A 27,369-nucleotide genomic window follows, 5' to 3' on the forward strand; every position below is an offset into this window, starting at 1 on the left:
GCCACCGCAGTCAAACAGAACACCATGCTGAAGAATACACTGAGATGCATCTAATATTGAAAATAATCATCTTTAAGTTTCATGCACTGGAGAAAGATCTGGCCATGCAATTTCTTCTGTTGCCTATCTCCCAGTATTCTGGTAACCTAGCAATTGGTCAGATAAGGACTGATCTCTCTGCTTTATAATCTGCAGAGGAAGGAGACCAAGAAACTGCCCTGTAAGCAAGCACTTAGGGATCTTGGCTTCTTCATTAGAGAGAAAGGAAAGACCTAAAGACACCACTCACAACAGGAGATGGTGGGTTTTGTCCACTGAGGCAGAGACTCCTTCTGGAAGAGTAGGACTGGTCCCAAACTGGACCAATGTTCCCTTCTGCGATCTCACGCAGCTGGCAACTGAGTGCCTTGGAGATGGCGAGCCTCCAGGCACAACACTGTCTGCTTACAAACCTGCTTCTGGGCGTGGGAGCTGCTTCAAAATGGACATGTGTACTCTATTTCCGTATTTCCCTGCCGACATAATGAGGCCTCATTTGGGCTTTCTCTAATTTCATACCTATCCTGATTTTACCTGTGAACCTGCAACTTCCTTTTCCGCATTCCTAAGTATCTGTGACCTTCCAATTGTCACCCTATTCATTGTATTTCCTCTCCTCCAAACAATATTCATGGTCTCCTTCATTGTTAGCTCCATGGCTAACCTCAACTTGATCCTTTTTAAAAACTTTTTTTTTTCTTTTTGCTTTCTTTTTATTGCCACCGGCCCCTACCCACCAGTAACAAGCAAGAGGAGAGTATTGTGGGCACCGCAGAGTCTACATAAACAGTAGGAGACAGAGCCTTTCTGACATCAGCTGCCCCGCCTTAGCTTAGGCACCACAGAAAGGCCACCCTAAACCTGGGTCTTTAAAGAACCTTTCGCTGGTACTCTATATAAGCCTCAGCTGAATATTATATTTTATTTTCTGATACTTAAAAGTTATACAAGACTGTTGATACTGAGCAAAAAGCTGGGCATTTTGAATGACAAGTGTGACAAGACAGAGAGCTCTCTGCATTCTAGTGGGGAGAGCAAGCAGTTTGGCAAGAGTGTCTCCCCATCAGGGAGGGATCTGAGCTGGAGTGTGTGTGTCTGAGATAGGGTGGTCAGAGAGGGGGTGACATGTGACCTCTCAATTGAGCTTGAATGAGAGGAAGGAGCCTTATATACAAAGGGCCGGAGGAGAATATTGCAAGTCTGAGGGAATAGTAAGTACAGAATCCCACAGAGGAAGAGTTTGGCCAGTTTTAGTGAAAGATTTTCTCTGCCTTTAACTAGTCCTTGTTAAATGCTATCGGAGAATCAAGCTCCTTTCCTCCAGAGCACTTCTCTTGGGTTATGTATTCGCTAGCAGTATGTTTTGTCTGCCATTGTCAATCAGTCTTAGCATCCTTGTCTTGACTGCCACTGTGTGGGTTCTAACAGTGAGCAAAACAGTTTGTGCTTGTATTTGTGTGCGTGCAAACAGATCAATAGTGAAATCAGGATCAGGAGGTCAAGGACGCAAAGCTCCAGGGCCCTGGGTACATCCGGCCAGCTCCCCGGACCCGCTCCAGCTGAGGGCCAGAGGGCATAACCTCTCCAGGCTCTTACCACAGTTTAGAGAAAGCAGGAGCACTGGGGCCACCAAAAGGATGCCGACCAAGCGCCAAGAAAAGCGCTTCTCCGGGCAGCAGGGACAGCAGGTGCGCGGTGCGCGGGACGCCTTCATCTTGCAGGTGCCCAGCGGGAGCCTACGAGCCGGCCAGGAGGACTCCTCCCCGAGGACTGGCACCCCACGCCACAATCCCCCCACCCCAGGTTATCCCCAGGCAGGTGCGCAACGGCGGGGCGTGGCCAGGGCGAGATAGGGGCGTGCCCAGGGCGGAAAGTGGGCGGGGCCCGGCGGGATCGGGGCGGAGCCTGGGCGGGGCGTGGGCGGGGCCTGGGCGGAAGCGGCTCGCCTTCGCGGAAGGGGCGGGGCCCGCGGGCGGCCGGGGGCGGGGCCGGGCCGTGGGACCCAGAGGCCTCCGCGGCCGGCGCGCGCGTGCTGGCGTCGCGCCCCCGGGTCGCCGGGCCCCTGGGCCTCGTCCCGCGGCGACCCCGTGTGCGCGCCGAGCGGAGGCCCCCGGCGGCTTCGGGAGCTCGGCCAGCGCGCCGCCCGGGCTCGGGAAGGGCGGGAAGGGCCGCGGAGCGGGCGGGGCCGTCGCCGCCGTCGTCCGGGGCCGGGGCGGAAGGGCGCGCCGAGGGGAGAGCGCGGAGCCCAGGCAGCGGGGTCGTCGAGGCGGCGGAGGGCGGCCTCCTGCCCGCGGCAAGGGAGCGCTTCCCTGAGGAGAAGGTAAGGGCGTGGCGCCCGGGGGGGCGGGGCCCGGCGGTGGACGCCGCCTGCAGCCCGGGGCGTGACCCCGGAGACCCCGGATCGAGTCCCGCGTCGGGCGCCCTCGGGGAGCCTGCGCCTCCCTCTGCCTGTGTCGCTGGCTCGCTCGCTCGCTCCCTCCCGCCCTCCCTCTCGGTGTCTCTCATGAATAAATAAATAAAATCCAAAAAAAAAAAAGTTGCTCCGCAGGAGGGAGACCTTTTCTGGTGAAACAGCCTCTCAGTGGAAAATCAAGCGGGGAATGAAGAAAGACTACATTTCAGTGAGATGAAAACATTTTCCCAACCATTTCTACTACTTTAGAGGTTGGCTTTTGTTTCTTTCTTTTTTTTTTTTTTTTTTCCTCATGACTAAATTAGAAGATGGGATAATACACCTGCTGTTTGGTTTCCTAGTTACAAAAGCTTGATTACATTTAAGAATTGGGGTTTTACTGGAACTTTCTTTCAATCAGTAAAATATATACCTGGGGTTGATCAACCATTCTAAAAATAATTGAAGACTCTCACATTGATTTATTTTCATTTGAATCAATTAAGGCTCCTTTCAAAAGGTTCTGAGCCCTGTTCCCTATTTTTCTGGAAAAGAAAACTTTTTTTCATATCCATGAGACAGGGATAGAGTTTTCTTCTGTAGCTCTAGTGCTAAGAAAGTTGTAGGTCTGTCGTAGGTGCATAATAAATGCCTCTGAATACAGTATGAAATAAACAGGTGTTGCTGTCGGATGCATCTAACGTGTCTCTGCCAATTTCCCCCAGCATGGATTTACCAAAGAAATGCAGAGAAAGTTCTGAGAGATTTTAATAATTTTAGACACTAGGAACAAAGTGGGGCTTGCCTGGAAAGGAGGGAACTACAACTGTCTACACACAGAAAACACTCCTGTATCAAGCAGGGCAAACTATGATATGAAGTGGAGGTACTGTCTGTCTCTTAGCCTTGAGATCATTTTAGTGACTTAGTTCAAAGACCGAGTGTTGACAATGAACATCCTGTAGCCTTGACAGGAATAAAACTCAAGAGTCAAGGCTTTGGGGGTGGCGCCTGGGCGGCTCGGTCCATTAAGCATCTGCCTTCAGCTTAGGTCATAATCCCAGGGTCCTGGGATCAAGCCCACATCAGGCGCCCTGCTCAGTGCAGAGCCTGCTTCTCCGTCTCCCTCTACCTCTCCCCCCACCCCCCGCCCCCCAGATTTGTGCGTGCACATTCCCCACCATCATAAATAAAGTCTTTAAAAAAAATAAACGAGTCAAGGCTTTGAGTGATGTAGGGCAGTAAAGGCTCCTGTTTTCCTGCAACTGCCCCTGAAGATTTTGTCACGCTGCCAGAGTGAAAAAGAGCATGGAGAATATGCCTGTGTGTACACCAGGTTTTGAGCTATGTGCTAGATCTCCTTTATGAATGGCAGTACGGCTGAGGTAGATGTGTGGGGATGTCATCAAACAGGCCAACTTCTGTAAAAGAAATCACAATGTTGGATGAGACTTGGCCTCCTACATTCGTGTTTACATCATGCTTCTCAGAGGTGGCAGTAGCAGCATGAATGAGCCTGTGAGTACTCTGAGACAGAGCTTTTAGTGTCCTGGTGAATTACACATTAGGTATCTGAAAACCTGAAAAAGAATGACTAAACACAGGATAATTTTAAGCCATCATTTTGATGTTGGCCCTGAAGTGGTGCCGCCTCTATTTGTACCTGGTACACACCTGCCAGCCGGTTGGCCATACTCAGCTGTTACCAGCAAGAGCATTCCAATGGTAAACCTCACCCTACACAGGATTCTGAACACATTCATGTCCAGAAAGGAGGGCCTGTCTCCGAAGGAACATTTTGTTTCCGCTTGGCTTTGAAAGGCTTCAAAAAGTAAACACATTACAAACCATATACCGGCATAGATTTAGAAAGAAAAAAAATCTTTTATTCCTTCCCTGTTATACAAGTGGACACAGAACATTTTATTTAAACGGCATAGACTTGAAATTACGTCACACTTAAGTGTAAAGTATACAAAAAGGAAACTAGAAGAAAAGTTAGATTGTTAGCAGTAATAATAGCTTTGGAGACTAGTTGGTCCAGCCCTACGTTCAGATGAAAAATGGAAGGCCAGAGGCTAACAGAATTGCTCAGCGACACAAATGAAAGTAGGCAATTCAGTATTTTGCCTGTGTTAGTATATACAGCAGTTCCCATGTATCACTGATGTCACAGACCAAAGAATCTCATGAATTTCTTTAAATTCAATTCCCAGGCATCAGATACCAGTTAATCACAGTACTCACTGACCTACTGCATTCTGGGAAGAAAGAGGAACCTATATTTTTTTCTTGTGATAGGGAATTTTAATTCTAAGAAAGTCCAATTGCCAGCAGTTAATTTCTAGCCCTCCTTTAAAGTGTACTTCTTCAGACACTCAAGACCTACTAGATTTCCCTAAGTTTCAACAAGCAAAACCATTGAGGATCTTTTCATATATTCATGGGTGACCTGCCTCTCTCTTGGTGGCTTGGCGGTATGTCCTTTGTCTATTTAAGGCAAGTAGGGTGGGGAGGGTTGGCCTTTAAACTTTTAACTCTCCAAATATGCCAGTTATGCTTGTCTGTGATACAAGTTGTAATTTTTTCCTCCTAGTTTGTCAGTTGACTTTGCTGCTCCTGTTTTTTTCTATCTTCCTGATTTTAAAGAAAACTTCAAGTTGATGTGCAGTTCATTCTGTATGTTTTCAAGGTAAGTGTGACAGACTAGACTCTAAAAGCCACCTAAACCCAAATTGTACAGTGGTTAGCAGTAGTCATATGCAAACCTATTGTTAAATATCCAGAAGGGCTCTGATATTCTCTAGATCATTAGCACGACCCATGATACCATACTAAATAAATTTTTGATCTGTAAGTATGTGAACCAGTGTGGGAATCCAGGGCCACTTAGTTCTATACTTACTTGTATGTTAATTTTGCAATTCTTAAAAGTCATGGTTTCTTAATTTATTGATGTGTTCTGAGTCTACACACAACTAAGTCCCTTCCTTTTATAATGAAACTTCTTTTATTTAAAATAGTATTTTTTATATGGAACATAGTTCAAATTGATTTTGAAATAGAGCTTAGGAAATATCCAAAGCTCATTGTTTAAAATGTTTCTCCTGAAAACCTCTCTCCCAGATTCACTTAATGCCTTTTTTTTTTTTTTTAAGATTTTATTTATTCATTCATGAGAGACAGTGAGAGAGAGGCAGAGATATAAGCAGATTCCATGCAGGGAGCCCGACGCGGGTTGGATCCCAGGTCTCCAGGATCAGGCCCTGTGCTAAAGGCGGCACTACACCGCTGAGCCACCGAGGCTGCCCATACTGCCTTTGTAATCAACAGAAAATACTTCCTTCCCTAAAGAACATAAAAACTGATCTGGCTAGATTTTACTCTGATCTAATAGGAGATTTTGCTCTACAGAAAAAGTAAGAAAGACCTGTGTATAAAAAAATAAACATCTATGAAGAAAGGTTAGCAGAAAATGAATCAAATATTGACAGCAGTTATCACTGAGTAGTATTGTATGTGACTTATTTGTTTTTCATATCTTCATCCTGGATTTTGATATTCTTGTTACGAGCCCATTTTATAGCATGAGCATTTGAAAATAAGAAAGGTGATGAACAGACTTGTAAACAGAAATCTTAAGTGACACCTTCTTCTTTTAAGTGATTGAGTCTATATAGCCTTGGTGCAGACTTTTCTCCTAACTAGATGACGTGTGCTTCCCGCACAAGGAAAGAGCACATGGAGTGACAGTATCCAAGCTGAGAGGAGGGGAGCCTTTACCAGCTCCTGGGAGCACTTCAGCATCTTCAGGTGCACATGTTTGTATCTCTGTGAGGTCACTTCCAAGAAGTTACGAGTTTCACATCTTCCTCTGTTGAATTAGCTCCTTTCCAACAACATTTTAATTCAAGATGTTCTCCAGCGTGAGAGTACTTTCTCAAGGAAGGGCACTGAAATAACAGGATATTTTTATTCAGGTGACAGCATGAGTGACAAGTGAACACCCCCCCCCCCCGAATTTACTGCTTAAAATCATGATTACTAGCATGACACATAAGTCTGAGTTTAGAAGAAGTGTTTATGCCCTCCTTAGTGGTGCTAGGTAGGACACAAGAAAATATTGAGACACTGAGTAGGTAAGAGAGAGATTAAGGAATAAGTTGACCTTTCCTCATTGCCTTTTTTGTCAAAAGAAGCGTGTTCTCAGTGTTAAGCCTTGTTCCAGAAATATAGATTCCTCATAATGCACAAAAAATTTCTGCCTCTTGTTTCTGAGCCATGTCATGGCAGGGGAAAGTAAACAGGAGCTGGCAGTTTGGAGGAGGGTCAGCCTCAGAGAGCATGTCCTGCTTCCCTAACACAGTCAAGACTGAAAAAAGATGTTGGATAGTCTAAGACGTCCAGACCCTTCTCTGGCCCTGCTGGAACCTCTCCTCTTCCTTAAGGCCAGGGGACAGACCCCTCTTGAGGCTCATCAGCTCAGCTGACACCCCTGTTATTCTTGCCACCTGATGCCTCATCATTTTTCTCTTTCTATCTCACAAGGCTTCCCAACATTATGTGTTACCTGCATCATCTTTCAACGTTCTCACGTCCTTCAGCTTGCATCGGTGTCTTTGTAATCTGCCTCTTTACCTGTATCACCCTCTCTGTCCTTGTACCTGGTTTGGGTGCCCACGTCTTAAGCAAGGTACAGACTGTGACTCACTTCTGGTCTACCACATGATCAACCTTTCTTCTTTGGGAAAAATTCCAGTCTTAGGAGGAGATTGGAAACTAATTCATTAATGAGTTCCTCCCATTTTATTAAAAGTTGATATAGTCAATGTACACAATTTGACATATACCTTGATATAAAAGGACATTTCAAAAAAGTTGAGGATATATGAAACTCTGATCAATTTATTCTCAAGTATTTACTGTACTCTTCTCATTTGATTAAGTCTATACTTAGAGATTGGAGAAATTTGAAAGGGGGTCCTTACTCATAAGCAATTTAGCGTGGTAAAGAAAACACATTGGTACAGTATTGGTACATTGATTAATGTTTGAAGAATGAGCAAGTGAATGAATGCAATAGTGCTAATAGGTAACCATAAATGAAATATTGAATACCTTGGGATATAAGTTTGTATATGGTTTTTAATGATACATGAATGGTTGTCATTTGATGGATACCAAATTAGATTTAATATTATACAGTCAATATCATTTCAATGTATAACCTTGTAACGGTAAAGTATGTGATGAAGCCTAAGAATACTAGCCATTAGATGGATGGAAGCTATTACAGGTAATTTTTCTATTCTTTATAATTTTCTGTATCTTCTCTATTTTCCAAAGCACATATTACTTATAAAAGAAATTATTTTTAAAAATGGCATAGACAGTAGGTGCTATTAGTTCCAAAAACAGACATTACTTTGGACCAGAGCACTTTGGGAGAGAATCTTGGGTGAATGAATTGTGAGGTGGGTTAATGCAAGTTTGATTGGAAGAAAAGTGGTCAAGTGTTTAGGTAGGTAACCTGGCAGGACTGAGGAGAAATCAAAAGATATTTTAAATACTCTTGTGTATTGTTTTTAAATGCACTTGTGTAAAGACAACCATTTCCCTCACAATGGGCAGTGTTTATTTTGTGTGTTTATATTTGGTGGCAGCACAGCTGGCTGTAATCAGTTTCGCTCAGCTTTTCCATAATAGTAAAAGAAATGCATCAGTCCAAGGGTCTTGGAGCATAAGGCAAAACATCCCTGAACGCATAATATTCTCTGTCTTATTTTATCTTAAAATCTCCTACATTGTTTGACTTCTGTTCCCATATGTATTTATTTGTGTTAATATAATGCTGTTTTCCCTTCAAACCATTGGAATAACATTAGAAAAAAACTCCTTGAGAGTCATGTCATTCTTATCTCAGGACTTCTATACCCTATGGATATAGGAGTCAAGCTTTCTAGGGTATATGCAAATACTCTTTTGAGAAGAATCAGGCTGGATGGTCATTAAAGCTTCAAAAAGTTAATTAGCAATTCTGAATTTTTAAAAAGCAATGCGGATTTCAGTTGCTTCCATAAACAGTTGTGAAGAACAAGTTCTTCAACAAAGGCAAAGTGAGTACAAGTGAGATAATAAACCTAGGGATTCAAACATTCTATTTAGGAAAAAGTCAACCATACCCTCTATGTTTGCTTAGAAGATCTGAAATGCCTCTATCTTGATTAACTATAGAATGCCTCTCCTACCCCATTACCTTTTTCCATAGCTGTTCTACTGTCCTTTGTTGAATTTAAGATTTCTGACAAGTTTGTAGATATAAACTACCAGGTTTAAATTAGCATACATTGATATATGGGAAAGAGGACGTTTATTTAAAAATGTGATACTTTTGCTTCTGCTTTCTACAGGAGTGGACCTAATCCCCTTTATGGGCTTTTGGTGCTGGTGTTTCTGACCCTGTCCTAAGGAACTGGATAGATGTTTTACGATACTAGGGCACAGCCAGAGTATAAACAAGGACTGGGCGAATTGCCCTGCATGAAAAAGAAAAATGGCATTTTGAATTTATCAGAAAACCAAATCAAAATAGGTACCCTGAGAATACATTGAAGATTTTAACAAAACTAACATGTGTCTAATGTGAGAGAGGCCTAGGGAAAGGGTGGAAAGCCAAGGCCTACAAGGAGGACTAAGCAGTGAGAAAATCCTGATCACATGACACAGTTCAGGGTTTGGCACTTTTCTTCTTAAGGACCAGATAGTAAATATTTTGCCTCTGTATGCCACCCAGTCTTGCTTTCTGTGGCTTCCATTCAACTGCATATGAGGACTGACAATAATTCCAAGGATTACAGCAAGAAAGCAATAAATAGGCTAACAGTGAGTGAGACTGTGTTCCAGTAAATCTTTATTTGCAAAACAATTACTTTTTAGTTCAAGGATTTCTAATATTCAGTTCTAAGTTGTGTGCCACTTTGGGTTGTATAATTTCCCTTTCACCCCAATCCTGTAGCAAACAGCTGAACATTCAGGACAACAGCTATGCTAGTAAGCTGGTATCTGAATTCCTGGAATACAGGGATGAGGTGTGACAAGCCTCTGTGGGGGGCAGATAGAAAAGACAGAGCAGTCAGGAGGCCAGCTGTGGCAGAGAATTCAGGGAGAGTGGGGAAGCAGAGGAGGGGAAGTCCAGAGTCTCCTCAGGATCCTGAGGTGACCCTGCACATTGAAGGGAAATGGGGGACCGGGAGGCACACCCAAGTGGCAAATGCGTGGGTTCCACAAGGAAAACGAAAGCTTCCTTCTCAAAGGTTCGTGGCATCACTGCACAAACCTGTGGAAAGCTTTGTGAAAACAGTGCCTGGGCACAGCGCTGACAGTCCTCACCCAACTCCCTGGAAGCAACCAGAGTCCCAAGAAAAACAACCACCAAGGCCTTTCCACTTCCTGAAGTACTTTCTAACTCCCCTGGTACCAGTGATGCAACTAGAGCATCATCATGTGCAAATCCTGTTCTCATTTTTCAGTATTTGAGTTCCTGACAACATTATGAATTCGATATGTACAGTAGGTACCTGCTGTTTTCCTGATTTGTTTGCAGAGTTTGAGGTTGTATGCCGCTGTCTTCTTGAGGACTTAAATGGATATTCTCTTTAGGTTTTTCATCTGTATTGGTGCTAATTGGCAGAGGAAGAAAAACAGGAAAATATCTTAGTTATATGTATTTCAGTCTTGGGGAAAATTAGCCAGCAGCTTTCATCTTGAAATTTAGGGTAGAATTTGACTCAAGTTTCTAAAGTCTTTGCAAGATATGTAAAAGGAACACATAACCAAATCCCACCTTTCAGGACTAAGTCAAAACTCAGAAGTTTTGAAATGTGAAAACCATCCTGTACATTGTCAGAAGACTCTGAATTCTTATAGACAGGTGTCCATGCCTTAAAACAACACTTATTTCCAGAGTAATTCTGACTGGTAAATAATCATTTACTGCCCGATTGTGACATTTAAGCCTGGCAAGGTCATAAGCTCTGTACAGCGATCTTACATAAGGCTTCCTTCTTCCACTTTAGCAAAAGACAGAACTTGAAAAGTTCTGTTTTCTGTACAATTAACACCATGGTGTGGAGAGCAGTGGTCCTAGTCATGAGGCATATGAGGACTGAGAATAATTCCAAGGATTTAATCCCTTCTAAATGCCAATAACAGTCACGTGTAAATAACAATAGCTAACATTTTCTGACCTTCATCCTAAATGAGGCACTATGCTAAGTGAGGTCAGAATGATTATCTCTATTTTACAGACAAGGAAACTGAGGTTTTGAGAAGGTAAGTGTCCTGCTGAGGGTTTCATACTAGTAAGTGATGTGAACACATCTCTTACTGACTGCAAAGCTCATGATCTCTGCCTTTTTCAGGGTTAAGTAAGCACTTGATTCTACATAAATGAAATGATAAATGATTCAGTGCCAGTACCGTGAGATTTCAAATATGTTTTAGATAATAGGGACTTTAGGGAGGAAGCACAAAGAGCTAACTCATTCCACCACTTACCAGTACTTCCTATTTACTTACTCTTTTACCTTTTCTTGGAAATTAGAACAAGGATATCCCTCTAGACAAGGAGGAAAACTGGGAGTCAGGAGCCAAAGTGGTCACAGGATGAGGAAGGGCAAACCTGAGATCCATGCATGAGGAAGAGGTAGAGGGTTGTACCGACAGTTGTTCTTGGGGGGCTTCCAAGAAGCAATGATTGCTTAGCTGAGGAACAGCCTAAAAGTGGTCTTGGATGTAAGTGGTACATTGAGGTGTGAGAAAATACAACCTTAGTGTATGTTGAATAAATGGCTATCCAGTTGATTGATGGTGGCTACGAGATAATAGAAAATATGTATTACTTTCTTCCCTTGATACCAGACACAGGTCCCTGAAATGCTTATATAGTTTCAGTGATATGAGCACTAGGATGCTCTGTTGTTTTAATATTTATTTTTTGACCCCATCTCTGATGTAATTCTAAAACCCTTCTAAAGGCTAGTGATAAGAGCCCTAGGAAAATCTTTTTTTCAAAAGAGGTGACTCTGGGGGACTACCTGGCTAGCTCACGTGGTAAAAGCATGCAACTCTGGTCCCTCAGGGTTGTGGGTTCAAGCTTCATGTTGGGCCTAGAGCCCACTGGAAAAAAAAAAAAAAAGCAAATGAGGTGACTCTGGGTGGGCTTTGGATGGCACCTGATGGCTCATTGGTCACTAGAACAACCAAGCCAAGATTAGAAGGTTGGAATTTTCAGCCCCATCCCCTATCCTCCAGAGGGGGGAGAAGGGCTTGAAATGGTATTAATAATTGATCATGCCTACATGAACAAGCTTCCATAAAATCCCAAAGATATAGTGTTCAGAGAGCTTTCTAGTATGCAGAAGTATCCATGTATAGGAAGAATAATGCACCCCATCTCCTTGGGGACAGAAGCTCCTGTGCTTGGGACCCTTCCAGACTACACATGTATTTCTTCCATCTGGCTGTTCATTATATGCATTATCATAGCATTTAATAAATGGATAAACAGAAGTAAATGTTTCTCTGAGTTCTATGAACCGCTCTAGCAAATTAAATCAAACTCAGGAGGGGTTCATGGGAACTTCAGATTTATAGTCCATTCTGTCAGAAACACAGGTGACAAGTTGTACTTGAGATTGGCATGTAAAGTAGGGTGGGAATAGTCTTGAACTGTTTTCTTAACTGTGGGATCTGACATTATTTCTTGGAAGTTTTAGAATTGAATTAAGTTAAATTGTAGGACACCTAGCTGATGTCACAGAATTGCTTGTTGTGGGGAAAACACATATATAGTGACCAGGAGTTAAAAGTGAAGTGTTCGGGGATCCCTGGGTGGCTCAGCGGTTTAGCGCCTGCCTTTGGCCAAGGGTGTGATCCTGGAGTCCCGGGATCGAGTCCCACATCAGGCTCCCGGCATGGAGCCTGCTTCTCCCTCCTCCTGTGTCTCTGCCTCTCTCTCTCTCTATCATAAGTAAGTAAGTAAGTAAATAAATAAATAAATAAATCTCTAAAATTAAAAAAAAAAAAAAGTGAAGTGTTCTGTATGTGTAGTTAAGGTACCCACAGAAGGAAAGACAGGTATTTCTAATACAGTGGGTAAGGTGAACATAGGAAAACAGGGAGCCTTTGCAATGAGAGGCCTTAATAGTTTTGTCGTACCAAGCATTATACTAACAAGGACTTTAAAGTGCTGTCTTATGGACAGGAAGGCTATATAGAAAAGGCAGTGGATCTGAGGCAGAAACAAGAGGCAAGGATGAATGGGCTCTGGATGGAGGAGCCTAATAGTATTTTTCTTCAGTGATCAAGGCATGACTTACCTTAACAATTGTGTAAAGTACTGCTAGAGTAAATACACAGTAAAATGCCACGCGTGCAGATAATAGCATTTTTTTCACTAGTGAAATACCAAGCCAATGAGGTTTTTTTAATCACAAATGAACAATTTCAACCTGTAAACATACTGTCACTCAAGATGAGTAAACAGAATATTATTCAAACTTTACAAATAACCGTTATATTTTAGCCTGAGATTAAGCATGAAAAAATTCACCTGAGTATTTGCCCCATTAAGCATCTGAAAATAAAGCATTTTCAATGAACATTATTTATCAAACATAATTAAAGCATCCAAATGAACTTTGACAATGAATAGTGACCCAAACCAAACTATAATTTGCTCTGATCTACATGATCTTCAGAGTCTAAAAGTACCTATCACTAATGATTTTTAAAAGTCACAGAAAGAACTTCTAAGTCTGTGTGAGTGGAGTTCCCTAAGTCTTCAGTAAACCAGATAAGGCCAAATGAAGAGCCTGATAAGAACAGAACCCCTTACAGAAATACTGTAATTTTCTTAGAGGTTAATAACTCAGAATAGAGTGAAAAGGAAGAGATTGCTTGCTATTCTCTATAGAAGGATACCGGCCTAATGTACCAGTGTTACTTTAAAAAAAAAATCATTAAAATAGATGGGGAAAAATATTGAAAGAAAAAAGGAAATATTCCACCTTTGTACCATATGTAGTTTTGGGTAATACAGAATCAGATTCAGAAACAAGTGGCTGAAATGATTTCTAGGTAGTCAAAGGGTTTCAGGATTCTGAGTCCAATCATCAGGACTGAAGCCCTACACCTGAACAGCCTCCTGCTGGGGTGATTTTTAAGCAAGTCACTGAATTTCCGTACCCTTCAGTCTTCTCTGCTTTAGCATAACAATATTATTGGGCCTACCTACCTCACAGAGTTGGGAACTGGAGAAGACAATAAATGGTAAAGTATTTTGTAAGCAAATGTATTGGCGGTTTCTATTCTTATTAATCTTGACTACCAGTAGAAGTAAAAAATCATTAAACAATTATTTTTTAACTACACTTACTGTGGTTATCATTTTGCAATGTATTACAAATACCAAATAATTATGTTGCACACCTAGAACTAATGTTACATGTCAGTTATACCTCAATTAAAAAGAAATCACCCAAAAGATGATTTTGAGTGCCTATAGGTAGTCCCTGCTCACAAAAAGCTCATTGTCCAGGGAGAGGAATATTGAGGAGTATAGGATAGACCAAGGAGACAAATACTTTAATAGAGCATGGGAAGGCCCAGTGTAGAGCAGAGGGAGGGAATGACAGATTGTTTGCAAGAAGTTCTGCTATGATATTCTGCTTTTTAAAAACTTTACATTGGATTGGCATCCTCTGTGGAAATACCAAAATTTCAATTTCTATAAAGCTGCTTTAGGAGACTGTGCTTGCTTACAATGTTTGCTATAGGAAACTGTTCACTTAAGTTCTAAACTATTTTTCTCATGGGTGTAGAATTTGCTGTTCAAGCTTTTAACATTGATCTCATTGAGTTTGACCCACTGTTTTTATTGTAATTAAATAGTACAAAAGCTGTAGACATTCTTTTCCCAAAGTCAAAATGCTGCTTTATTTAGATCTTCATCTAAGTTTAAAAAGTAAGTGATGTTTTAAAAGTTTTGTTTTGTTTTTTTTTAATACTCCAAAGCAAGTCTCAGTTTCTCCACACTGGCAACCTATAGGTGACAGCCAGTGGACACCCTAACTTCTAGTGCCTTGATAAGGTCTGTATATACAGGTCAGAGCCAAGGTGGGATGTGAACTGCCTCACCACCACCTTTGGAAAAGTTCCTTCTGCTTATTTTCTCTTTTGAAAAACTTGAGTCCTTCTTAAAATCCTAAGCTTTTTTTTTTTTCTTTTAGATGTTCTTATTATATATATTTCTTTTGGTGTGAATACTTCTCTATCTATAATGTACATCTAGAGCCTTCTTTATAATTAAGTTATCTGTTTATGTAGTAGTGTTTTATTTTTTTAGGTTTTAAGTTTTCTTTTACTTCTCTTTGGCTTTCAAGAAGAGGTAGGTACAGTTGTAGACATTTTCTAGAAGAATATGGCTGTACTTACCGTTTTCTGTGCTTTATAATTATGCAACAGGAAACAATGATGAGTAAGAGAAAGATCACACCAAAGACAAGGCCTAGGCGGTAAAACAGGGTCACTGAATGCATGGAAAATATAACCCATAGGTTTTAAACTCTAAATATCTAGCCCCCCTAGTGGTTGCCAGTGAGTTTTTTATATGTAACTATAAATGTCTTTTTATTATATACATTGCTAAATTTTTTATTTATTTTATTTATATATATTTTAAAATGTACTTTAAGAAACATCTCACACAGGCTTTCCTTTAAGAGTTACCCTCTGCTCCTGGTTTAATCTAGTGCATTAGTCCTTACTACATAAGGGGTGAGCAGAGCAGCCTTTCAGCAAATAGGTGAGAACAGCACTGGAGCTCCTGCCTCTGGCACCCCAGGACCTGGAACTCCTGTCTCGTGTAAGACACAGGCACAGGTTCTTCTAGGTAGCAAAGTCTACCCCCAAACCACTCCTCTTATGTAGGCAGGTCACAGAAATGGGCTTAGGAAATGGGTCTCTGTGGCTTCCACTTTGTGCAAGTCTACCATTCCGAGAAGCTTCCGGGGTTATCAACCGAAGAGGAAGTTGTGCTCTCCAGCTCCATTAGAAAAGGAAGGATGCTTATTCATTTGTAACAATTCAAAGCCAGCATAGATACTTCCATAAAGGGGGCACTTGGGTGGCTCAGTGGTTGCATGTCTGCCTTTGGCTTGGCGTGATTCTGGGGTCCTGGGATCGAGTCCCATATTGGGCTCCCCACAGGGAGCCTGCTTCTCCCTCTGACTCTCCCTCTGTGTCTCTTATGAATAAATAAATAAAATCCTTTTTTTTTTTTTAGTTTTAAGAAACTTCCATAAAGGACACTCACTCTACATGCCTGTAGGGATGCCAATCTTGCCACACTGTGGCCTGAATTTGGACTTTCTTTCCTTCCAGCTGGAATTGTAAGAGATGTTGATCTCTCATTTTACATTTCTTTCATTGTAAGTGAATACTTACTGTGAAAGGTGCTAGAGCTCCTCATCAAACCCTTCTCAAAACTTACCAGTTGTGAGAGCATCCCGTGTGCCTGAAGGGAAGACAAAAGCCAGGATGACACAAGTGTGACATGCAGCATGATCAAACAGGAGCTTTCAGCCGGGGACGATTCATCCTGATTTCTTTTCAGCATACAGTCTACTGTTTTTCTAATATAAAAAGCCATCGGTCTCCCTCACACAACAACTTTTATATTGTGCACTCAGCAAAGTATGTGTTTTTTTCTTTTTAACTTAAAATTTTATCATACAATAACAATTTCAGCAGAGAATTTGTAAAACTGTATAAAAGAAAAATATCACACATTATCCTAATACCCTGAAAATTTTTTTCTTGGTGAAACTGTCCTAAAATTGTGTACATTTCTCCAGGTTCCTGGGCAGAGTATGCCTGCCTAACTACCTTTTTCTACATTCAGTTCCAGAAAGCTATTTCTGGAAGCTATTATTTCAGGATGCCTGTAATAGGTTTTCAGGGACTAGAGAGCCTTAAATCAATCTTACTTTTCTAGGACTAATTCTACTTCTGTCTCTTTCAGCTTGTCAGCTTTAAAAAGAATCATAATAGAATGATAGGGGGACCTGGGTGGCTTGGTGTTTGAGCACTGCCTTTGGCTCAGCTCGTGATCTCAGGGTCCTGGGATGGAGTCCCACAACAGGCTCCATGCAGGGAGCCGGCCTCTTCTTCTGCTTATGTCTTTGCCTCTCTCTGTGTGTCTCTCATGAATAAATAAAATCTTAAAGAAGATAGAATGATAGAAGAGGGTGCAAGTCCTTGGAGTCATATTGGCTCTTTTAAAAATCCTTTTTTTTTTTTTTTCCTAAGTAGCCATATATTTGCCATGCTAGTTGATTTCTCTGTATCTCATATATCTTATCTGTATAGTAGAGATCACAGTACATCTAACTTATAAGATCATTCATTCCCTAAACATTTATTGAGCACATATGAGCTATTTCTGGGTACTGGGGGACACAGAAGTGAAATAGGCAAAAATTCCTGACCTCTTGGAGCTTTTATATATCTATATATTTATATAAATGTACAGATATATTTCTCCCCACTTAATCTTGAAAACCACTTAATGGGACAACTTTGGGGGGGTATAATCATGAACTTGCTCAAGAACTCATAAAATTAAAAGAACAAATGTAAAGGACTCAAAGAAGTGCTTGTCCTATCGGAAGCACTAATAGATGGATATTTGTGTTTATTGCTTAAAATATATATATATTTTTCTTCATCACAAATGTAATAGTATCAAATAATACAGAAATATGTGAAGTAAAAATAAGAGTCCCTGTAATTTTCTCCTGTATTGTTAAGAATGTGTCTCATTTTTTTTAGTGGACTTCTCTTCCTAGGGCATATATGAAATGAAGTCTCAGGATGTAAGAACTCGAAAATTCTGGTTATAATCAGTATTCACTGAGGAAGCATCAAGTGATTTCTTGTCTTTTTTTTTTCTTCTTTGCCAGTGTTCTCTGGAGAGCAAAATCGCTTTGGCTGAGAACCACTGATTTTTAAAAAAAATATCCTGAAATGTTCTGGTACATTCCTTTCCAGGACATTTTCCCATGATCTAAGTTTTTATATAATGATAGAATCTCTCTAATATTTCAGCAGTGGGATTAAGTGCTCAATGTGTCAACTTGTACAATCATCACAACCACTGTGACTACTATTTACATGATAACACTATTAACCCTCCATTATATTTGTACATATTTCTCATCTGGCTGGTGTCTTCTAGTTTACTTTTTAAAGTACATAAATTCTAAGTCAATTTTGTTGACATTTTATGATTTTCTCTCTGCTATCAGAAAGTTCAAAAAGTTGGTCTTCTAGCTGTTTCGTAAATATCTTTTTTTTTATGTTTTACCTTAGCTTTTCCATGTTCACTTTTCAAACTTCTAACTCTTTATTTAATTTGGTAATTATTATAAAATGAAAGGGTCTAAATTTTCTTCAGTGCTACCTATAGCATATGATCATCTTTTCCTTTCCCAGGAATTGGTGTCTGTTACTACATTTTATCTGTAAGGTACTTTTATTTTTTATAATAGCCTTTATTTTATTAACATCCATTTTGTTCCACTTTATAAAAATAAGTTTATTTTTTGTGCTGGCATAAAGTGACTTATATATTGTGGCTTTATGTTTTGCTTTGCTATGTGATAGGGTTGCTCCTCCAATTATGCAAATTTTCTCTCTCTCACAGCCACATCTTCAGAATACTCTAAAGGCATCCAGTCAGTTCAACAGTGAGGTTTTTTTCCAAAGAAGCAAATATAATTTGACTTTAAAGGAGTGTCAAATTCATAATTCGGAAATATGTGAGTCAGCTTGGTTAACATGTTTAAGGGATTAACTACAAAAAAAAGATCTTGAACAATCTTAGTATTCAATCATGTAGCACTAATTTCAATTAAGGATGATTATACATTGTTAATTTTGTTCATCAGCAACTTGGTGTGTACGAGTTTAAAGTTATCTTACATCACTATCTTATATCACTCTCTAGTTGCCAGCAGAGGGCTACTCTTCTATGGAACTCAATGATACATGATTTCTTTTTTGTTTAATAATTTTTACATTTACATTTAATTTAGTTAGCATATAGTGTGTTATTAGTTTCAGGGGCAGAGTTAATGATTCATTAGCTGAATACAACACCCAGTGCTCATTACATCAAGTGCCCTCCTCAGTCCCTCCCCATCACCCAGTTACCCCATCCCCCCACACTCCTCCCCTCCAGCAACCCTCAGGTTGTTCCCCAGAGTTAAAAGCCACTTATGGTTTGCCTCCCTCTCTGATTTTATCTTATTTTGTTTTTCCTTCCCTTCCCCTATGTTCATCTGTTTTGTTCTTAAATGGATAAAAAAGATGTTTATATTATATATATAGCATATGATCATCTTTATATCATCAGCATATATATGTAATATATAATCCATATATATATATGTAATATATAATCCATATATATATAATGGAATATTATTCAGCCATCAAAAAGAATGAAATCTTGCCATTTGCAACAACGTGGATGGAATTAGATGGTATTACACTAAGAAAAATAAGCCAGAGGAAGACAAATACCATATGATTTGACTCATGTGCAATTTAAGATACATGATTTCTAAATCTGCTCTATCCAGCTGTACCAACTTAAAACCCTGTGGCCTACACCAGTGAGGGACACCACCTGCTTGTCTCTGCACCTTGGAAAGTGTTCCTCACTGTGTGCGAGCACGGACTACCTGGAGTAACTGAACCAAACCAGGCCCGGACTTGTGTCCCTCATTCACTCAAAAGGCTCGGGAGGGATCCCTGGGTGGCGCGGTGGTTTGGCGCCTGCCTTTGGCCCAGGGCACAATCCTGGAGACCCGGGATCGAATCCCACGTCGGGCTCCCGGTGCATGGAGCCTGCTTCTCCCTCTGCCTGTGTCTCTGCCTCTCTCTCTCTCTCTCTCTCTCTCTCTCTCTCTCTGTGTGACTATCATAAATAAATAAAAATTAAAAAAAAAAAAAGGCTCGGGAGCCTAAAGGGTGAATAATTGGTTGATGCTTGAGAAAGGGCTTGAGCAGTGGTTCTCAGAGCTCACTTGTACGTGATCGCCCACATAACACAATAGATAGAATTTATCCTGGCCCGGTCATAAATGTAAATAAGGGTCTGTGCTGTCCTTGCTGGTCTGTTAACCATATCTAATATTCCTTTGAAGTATGCACATCTGGAGCAACAAGCTTACCTATTTACCAAGGTCTTCTGGCACCAGTGGGTCTGTCTTGCATGCTGAAAAAGGGGTGCTTTGGAGGGTTTCACAAACATGCTAAAAATAGATACCTTCTTAGCTTTGTTTTGCTCATGCTATATAATGTTGTAGAACCTTGAATAAAGCTGGCACTGCTTGGATGTCATCCACTGTGTTCCTCCTGTCCCCATCTCTTTACTTTTATTTTCCTCATCCCCTTACCCTCGGGACCCTGATCGTGTTGCCACAGAGTGCGCAACACCTCACTCATGTTGAAATATTGAAGGCCTGCACTACTCCTGACTTTTAAGGAACACAGGCTCCAAACAAATCATTACTACGCCATGCAATCAACAATAGAGTAATATAAACAGAGAAGTTTCAGAGGGAGTCCTGAGGAGAGATGAATGCATTTGAGAGCAATGCGAGAATAAAGCTTGCCTTACTTGCATGGCTAAGGGCTTTCTGGAAGAACTAGGAGCTCCTCCTGTACTCCTTAGCGCTTAGCAGGTACCATAAGCATCACACCACATTCAATGATGGTAGAGATGAATGAATGAATAGGAACAATGACTAAGGAAGGACCTACATGTCTTGCAGCTGCACTTACTCGATGTACATACGGCCAGAGGAGGGTTCCATGTGTCATCCACCTGACACTGACTCTGGCGACTGCCTTTTAGAGTATACCCAACTTCACACTCAAAAGTTACATTATCTCCATAGTGGTATACTTTTCTCATGTGCAACTTCTTCTGGATTCCATTCATAAACTCTGGGAGGATACATTTTATCTCTGAAATTAGAAAAATCAGAAGAAAATAGAGATTTTATTGTTAATTGTTAGTTGAAAACTTACCAAATGGAGGGCTCTATGATCCTGAACTACTTTGTCTTCAGCGAAGAGGAGTCAAGAGGAGTCCTGTTTTCAATCAAGAACTATTGACACCCACCCAACATCTTAAGATTTTAAATCCTCTGACTTTAATTTCTTGGGTAAAGCAAGAGAGTATGCAACGTATGACACACATCCACTTTTAATTGTTGACAACTCTGCAACTGGAAAGTTGTGGAAAGATTGGGAGTTAGGATAACCATGTTCTAACCCTGGAACCACTTCAGTCACACCAGAAGGAAACAGGTATATCACATTAACTCCCTTGTAGCTGTACAACAGATACTGGTATTTTGCTTCTTGATTAAATGCATGTTTCTGGCTCATTTCTATTCATAGAACAAAGAAGATTGTAAATCATGATTCTAAATTCAGATACCAGTTTTGCAAACAGGAATAAAGGAAGTAGTTCCTGGCATTTGTTCTAGGGAAGAGATGAAATAAGCACTTCACCTTTGGTCATGGAAATTATAATGAGGACCCCTGTTCCGTAATTCCAGAAATTAATTGCTCTCAACTTTATTCCATGCTTCAGTTTTCCTCACAAGAAAGTGCTTCTCGTATCTTATTTAAGGTATTTGTGAGGACCACTTGTGATCCCCTGAGGTCCTTTGGAGCTGAGATATATTACTAGTTAAAAGCCTGCAAAGCATTTTAAATTGGTGTTTAACGTCTCCTGTGTTCCTGGAAATCCCATCAGTTCTTTCACTAATTTGATAGAGCTGAGAATCCTTGGGCAGCCTCCTTCCTGTCTTTTTTTTTCTGCTTTCCAACCCCCCTCTACCAACACTCATATCACAATCTTTCCAGCCTTATCAGTCTCATGCGTCAATTTTCCATTAAAAAACCCAGCAAGAATAAGAAATACCTTTGCAATAATGATCAAATTGGCTCCAGGTTCCCTGGTAGGTGCAGAATATGAAGGCTCTTCCCACCAACAAGTAGCCTGGATCACAAGCATAGCTGACGATCATCCCAGGAAGATATGGAGACACATGTCTTCCAATGTAATGCCCGTTGTGGATCTTGGGTGGATATGGGCATGCTAAGAACAAGATGCCCCCAAATACAAGAAAAGATATTCAGTTAAATACTGGGGTACCTGGGTGGCCCAGTGGTTGAGCATCTGCTTTCAGCTCAGGGCATGATAATGGGGTCCTGGGATCAAGTCCTGCAGGGAGCCTGCTTCTCCCTCTATGTCTCTGCCTCTCTCTCTGTGTCTCTCATGAATAAATAAATAAAATCTAAAAAAAAAAAAAATCAAAGAAATACAAATATGCCAACACATCTAATAAGATTTCTAACTATTAGAGACACAGGAAGACCCAAGTCAGGACAGGCCCCAAAGCGCTACTTATTTACCTATCAGTGGGAAGACTAATGCTTTAAATGTAGACCTCTCCCCCTTCAAACAGAATCATCTGTATTCTCTACCTGCAAACCGCATCAGATGGGAATACCACTAGGCCCTACACACAGTGTTGTCTGTCCTCACTGGGGCACGGAGCCTATGTGGACAATCACAGCCACAAATGAGCCCCCAATTGTCAGGCACTATCATTTAACAGCAGACTAATATGTAAAAGGATGAGTGGCCAAGCGCATAACCTTGATCTCTACTTCTCTAAGGTATCTTGAGTCCTCCTTGCTAAAAGTGAGACAAAGCGTCAACAAAATGCTGTCAGGGGCTGAGCAGAATACTTAGAAGTAAGAAAAGGAGTACAAATGCCTACATCAGAGTTTCTTTGTTTCTATAGCATCAAATCTGAAGCTATCAACATGTGCTTTTTGTTCCCCACACTCATCTATCGAATATAAAAACAACTTTTTTCTTTTTTTTTAAAGATTTTATTTTTTTAACTTTTATTTACTTATAATAGTCACACACAGAGAGAGAGAGAGAGGCAGAGACACAGGCAGAGGGAGAAGCAGGCTTCATGCACCGGGAGCCGGACGTGGGATTCGATCCCAGGATCACGCCCTGGGCCAAAGGCAGGTGCCAAACCGCTGCGCCACCCAGGGATCCCCCTTTTTTTTTTTTAAGTAGGCTCCAACCCAACAGGGAGTTGAACTTGGCCAAACCCACAGCCCCGAGATTGAGACCTGAGATGAAATTAAGAATCAGCCACTCAACTGACTGAGCCACCCAGGCAACCCTAAATACAACTTTTAATAGAGATGACACGAAAAAGTATTTTCTTTGGCATTTGTTCTAGTGCTTTGAAAATATTCTCTATAAGTTCTGAGCCTTGCTGATTCTCCTCACTCTCCACCTCTTCTCACTCTTCCACATTCCTCACACCTGCAGGAAGGGTCATCAGAGTACCAACAAATGGGACACAGCATAGAACATCTAGAACCTGTATGTTATTTTCCTGGAAGGTATTTCTGTGTGTCTTTTATCAGAGAAAAACATTCACAAGCAAAAGTGACTGTTCCGTAGGAATAGGGAGGTTCTCACCTAGATATTTTGATCTATATGGGGATATGGAAATATGCACCGACCTGTAGGACCAGCAGGTTCACAGTGAGGAGCAGGGCCGCTCCAAATCCCGTTCCCTTGATTGTCACTGGTGCAGAGGATGGTGCTCTCCCCAACGAGTTTGAAGATCATCCCGCTGGCTGGCTGGTAGTCACAAATGTAAGTAATTTCTTTTCCATAGGGAATGCGTCCCCAAGAAGTTCCAGTGTGGTGCCCGTTAGGGATAGATGGAGGATTTGGACAAAAGATTTCTGGAAAGAAAGAAAGAAGCAAGCACGAACTTTTGGTTGCATTAGAGTTTCAGTCAACATCATCATACAACCACGGTGCCCTGAGACTGTATTTTTTCCCTGAGAACACAACTAAGGTGGGTGGGTTTAAATATGTAAGGCTTCTTCTGAGACAGAACTACCAGAAGTAAAACTTGAATTACAGCTTATTGCAAGAGCCTCAGACCATCCAGGTAGCTAAGATACATTCTGAAAAGCAACTAATTTCTTTTTCGGCCACTGTTGTCTGCCAGCTTGATGTGTGGCATAACGACAGTCCTGGGTTGATACTAGGGGCATCAGACAGATGAAGTTGGCCCTCAGAGATCTGAAGTTGCAAAGAAATCTTAGTGAATCTTTATGAAACATAGACTGTCATTTTCAGCCCAGATGTAAAAGTTTCTTGATGAACAAGACCATTATCATCAGTACCAATACCAAATACACAGTAGCGTCTTCAGAATCCACTGATTCTTATGGGGCTGTTCAGAGCCAGATTAAGTGCTCTAGGGATCCTGTTTTGCTCCCCCCCCCCTTTTTTTTGTTTGTTTCATCCAAGTGACTGGCTGTCATTTCTTTCTGCTTTAAGTATATCTCTTTCTAGCAGTTCTCTCCCAAAAACTATTTTGATGCTTTGAGTCTGCAGTGACTTTAGGAACAGATACCCAGCCTGTCAGAAGTGTGTGAATAAACAAAGTGAAGGCCTTAGTATACCAAACACGATTCACTTCTCCTATCTGGATTTTTGTGTTTGTGTCTATCTAAAGCTTACTTATGTATTTACATTCAGATTACTATGTCTCGGGAAGGTAGAATTTGTTGGATATCTGAGTTTCATTCATATTGAATGTTCCTATAAAGTTCCATGGCAATCCCATAAGATGTCCAAATAGATTTCTAGCAAGATATTTTAACAAAATCCAGATTGAAAGGGTGGCTCACAAACAAACAAAGGTGGTTCTGTACATTACATTTCTGCGCACCTGTGCTTCAAAATGTAAGTGGCTAGTATCTTGGAGGCTGCTATGGATCCAAGGGAGTTGGAATCCAAGGGAATGGGATGGGTGGGGTGTGGGGGCACATTGCCCATACATGTTTGCTGCAATTGAGGAAAAAGCAAAACCGGAGAGAGCCAAGCATACTGGATACGCACCAAAGACAGCGCATTTGCAGAAGTCCAGCCAGCCTTACAGGAGAAGCAGGTGCCCATCCAGGCAGGACAGAGAGGAGTTTGGAGGCAGAGGAGAAGGAGGATCTTGAGGAACCCACTCCCAATTCGGGGCCAGTGACGTCCATCACAGAGGAGGAGAAAGTGGAAGCGATTGAGTGACCCACTGGACCCATTTCCCTCCAGCTGCACAGATTTCTGAGGGGAGACTTCTGCAAGTAGGGGAGGGAGGAAAGGGAGAGAGGCAGACAAGAATAACAAAGGGCACTGAAGGAGGCTGATCCCTGGCTATCAGCTTTGGGATCAGCAGGAGGTTGCTCTCAGACCTCTGGGAGTCCTGACTTGAGGATCCCCCTGGTGGGCTGTGGGCACCAACAACACAACGGGTGCTAAATCCAACCTCCCCCAACTCTGCCATCAGCTGTTTCAAAGTGCTCCAGTGCTCCCCAATGCAGCCTGGAGCCAATGCAGGGAAAGAGGTACCAGAGACTTGAGATATATCGCTCACTTCTGGAAATCAAAGGAATGGTTTTGAATTCCAAGTGTTGAACTGCAATAAAGAAATAGGGTATGTGCTACTTCAGATGGGATGGCAGAGATACATTGCCAAACACTGTGAAAAAAAAAAAAGAAAAGACACAGGAATATCATGTGGCAAAGAGGTAAAGTTGATTCTCCAGCAATTCAGCTCAGAGGCATGGAGTATTGCAATCGAAGTGATCATTCAAAAGAGCTATTAGGAAGGGATTCGGCGAGCTTCAAGAAAACTCAGAAAGGCATTTCAGTGAACTGAGGAATAAAATTACTGAATAGAGGGACACCTGGGTAGCTCAGCGGTTGGGCATCTGCTTTATTTTTTTTAGATTTTATTTATTTATTCATGAAGGACACACACAGAGAGACAGAGGGAGAAGCAGGCTCCATGCAGGGAGCCCTACATGGGACTCGATCCCAGATCTCCAGGATCAGGGCCTGTACTGAAGGCAGTGCTAAACTGCTGAGCCACCTGGGCTGCCCGGGCATCTGCTTTAAGCTCAGGGCATGATCCTGCCGTCCCAGGATCGAGTCCCACATGGGGCTCCCTGCATGGAGCCTGCTTCTCCCTCTGCCTATGTCTCTGCCTCTCTGTGTCTCTCGTGAATGAATAAAATCTTTTTAAAAAATTACTGAATAGAGTTCTTTACCAAGATGTGGTATACATATGGGTAGAAAATTACTCCGCCATCAAAAAGAATGAAATGTTGCTCTTTACACGTTGATGGTGCTAGAGAACTATGCTAAGTGGAGTAAGTTCGAGAAAGACAAATGCCGTATGATCTCACCCATATGTAGAATTTAAGAAACAAAAAAGGTGAACATAAGATATGGGGAACAAACAAAAGGAGATAGAGGGGAACAAACCATAAGAGGCGCTTAATGACAGAGAACAAACAGGGTTGATGGAGATGAGTGGGGATGGGCGAGGTGGGTGATGGGTACTAAGGAGGGCACTCGTTCTGATGAGCACTGGGTGTTGTACATTAATGATGAATCACTGAATTCTACTCCTGAAACCAATATTGCACTGAATGGGAACTAACTAGAATTTAAATAAAAATTTGACAAAAAAGAACTCTCTATCAAAGAGACTGAAATTAAAAAAAAAAGAACCAGACACAACTAAACCACCCTTTTATTCATGCACAATAAAGTTTTCTGTATCTCTAAAACAAACAAACTGGACAGAAAGTCTGGAGATGACGAATTTAATGCATCAGTTGAAGAACAGATTAGAGAGTTTAGGAAAAAGGACAGATTAGATTGAAGAACAAATTAATAATCTAGAGGATAGAAGAGGAGAGAGAACTAGGAGTTTTAAGAATTGGTGAGACCCTATGAGAGATACTAGACGTGAGAAAAACAAATATAATTGGTCTCCTAGAAGAAGAAGAAAGGGAGAAGGGAACAAGAAGTGTCTTAAGAAAAATAGCAGCTGAGAATTTCCCTAACATGAGAAAGGCATTAAACATACAAATCCAGGAAGCTAATAGAACACTCTGGAACACCCCTATTATCTCATTGCAAAAAGACCCATCCGAGATATCTGGTGATGAAAGGCAAAAATCAATGATCAAGAAGGAATCCTAAAAGCGAGGAAAATCTTTACACTGCAGAGTGTTCACTCTCAAAGCAGGAAAGGAGAGCAGTTTTACCTGAGTTCAGATTCAGTGTTAGATAAATAACCTCCTAAAATAGAGAAACATCCAGAGGGCGATGTGGCACAGGACTCCAAATTGCAAGTATCTGAGAGACTACTCTCTGCAAGACGGATTGGATTTCTTCTTCATAACCTGGGGCAGACTTGGATGGAGCGGAGAGAATTAGGGCAAAACAACACTTCAACTCACTTTCACACATAGGTGCTTCCTTATCCCAAGTGACAGTACTGCCCAAGAGGAGACACGCAGCGGAAGGGGAGCCAATGAGTCGATACCTAGAAGCAAAGAATGAAAAATGATTCTACCCTACACTGGTTTCCTACTTAAGTCATCCTGAGGAAATCATTGCAGGTAGATGTTAGACATCGCAGGCAGATTAAGACACAGGAGATGTGTGAACCTCTGCATCTGCAAATTGGTCCTTTATTTCTAAGGACAAGTTTACATTCTCTTAACCACTTTCATCCATGTTGATTGCTAGTCCTTCACCACTGAATACAATAATTCCCTTCCTCATGGGACATTCTGTACTTGTCTTTAGGGAGCCTCCAAAGCTATTTTAGGGATGCCTGGGGTGCTCTGTCGGTTAAGCGTCTGCCTTTGACTCAGGTCATGATCTTGGG

General features: G+C 41.4%; 3 protein-coding genes across 27 annotated transcripts in view; 1 reads left to right on the forward strand and 2 right to left on the reverse strand.

Annotated features, from left to right (window-relative positions):
• LOC144316410 (membrane cofactor protein-like) overlaps positions 1–1,826 on the reverse strand; it is a 31,759-nt gene extending 29,933 nt beyond the window's left edge. For 4 of the 6 annotated variants that reach the window (XR_013382368.1, XR_013382367.1, XM_077902268.1 and 1 more), the window contains exon 1: positions 1,636–1,825. Coding sequence is in view for 3 of the 6 variants with exons in the window: in XM_077902268.1 (XP_077758394.1) it covers positions 1,636–1,753 (118 nt within the window). In the remaining 3 variants the exon portion in view is untranslated. Of the gene's footprint in view, positions 1–573; positions 715–1,635 lie in introns of those variants that run through there. The other 2 variants (XM_077902270.1, XM_077902271.1) reach the window with 2 other exon arrangements.
• Positions 1–27,369, forward strand: part of LOC144316412 (uncharacterized) — a 96,207-nt gene that overhangs the window by 49,694 nt on the left and 19,144 nt on the right. For 13 of the 18 annotated variants that reach the window (XM_077902278.1, XM_077902279.1, XM_077902284.1 and 10 more), the window contains 2 exons: positions 5,028–5,123; positions 6,980–7,124. In XM_077902278.1, the coding sequence (XP_077758404.1) occupies positions 5,028–5,123; positions 6,980–7,124 (241 nt within the window). The other 5 variants (XR_013382372.1, XR_013382371.1, XR_013382373.1 and 2 more) reach the window with 5 other exon arrangements.
• LOC144316409 (complement receptor type 1-like) overlaps positions 4,292–27,369 on the reverse strand; it is a 65,287-nt gene continuing 42,209 nt past the window's right edge. For 2 of the 3 annotated variants that reach the window (XM_077902265.1, XM_077902266.1), the window contains 8 exons: positions 26,936–27,021; positions 23,135–23,362; positions 21,498–21,674; positions 20,345–20,530; positions 15,984–16,007; positions 14,927–14,999; positions 10,009–10,110; positions 4,292–6,384 (listed from right to left, as the gene is read on the reverse strand). In XM_077902265.1, the coding sequence (XP_077758391.1) occupies positions 6,372–6,384; positions 10,009–10,110; positions 14,927–14,999; positions 15,984–16,007; positions 20,345–20,530; positions 21,498–21,674; positions 23,135–23,362; positions 26,936–27,021 (889 nt within the window). In that variant the 3' untranslated portion in view covers positions 4,292–6,371. Of the gene's footprint in view, positions 6,385–10,008; positions 11,304–14,926; positions 15,000–15,983; positions 16,008–20,344; positions 20,531–21,497; positions 21,675–23,134; positions 23,363–26,935; positions 27,022–27,369 lie in introns of all 3 variants that reach the window. The other variant, XR_013382366.1, reaches the window with a different exon arrangement.

The sequence above is a fragment of the Canis aureus genome, chromosome 6 (assembly GCF_053574225.1).
Source record: "Canis aureus isolate CA01 chromosome 6, VMU_Caureus_v.1.0, whole genome shotgun sequence".
In the NCBI taxonomy this organism is placed as follows: domain Eukaryota; kingdom Metazoa; phylum Chordata; class Mammalia; order Carnivora; family Canidae; genus Canis; species Canis aureus.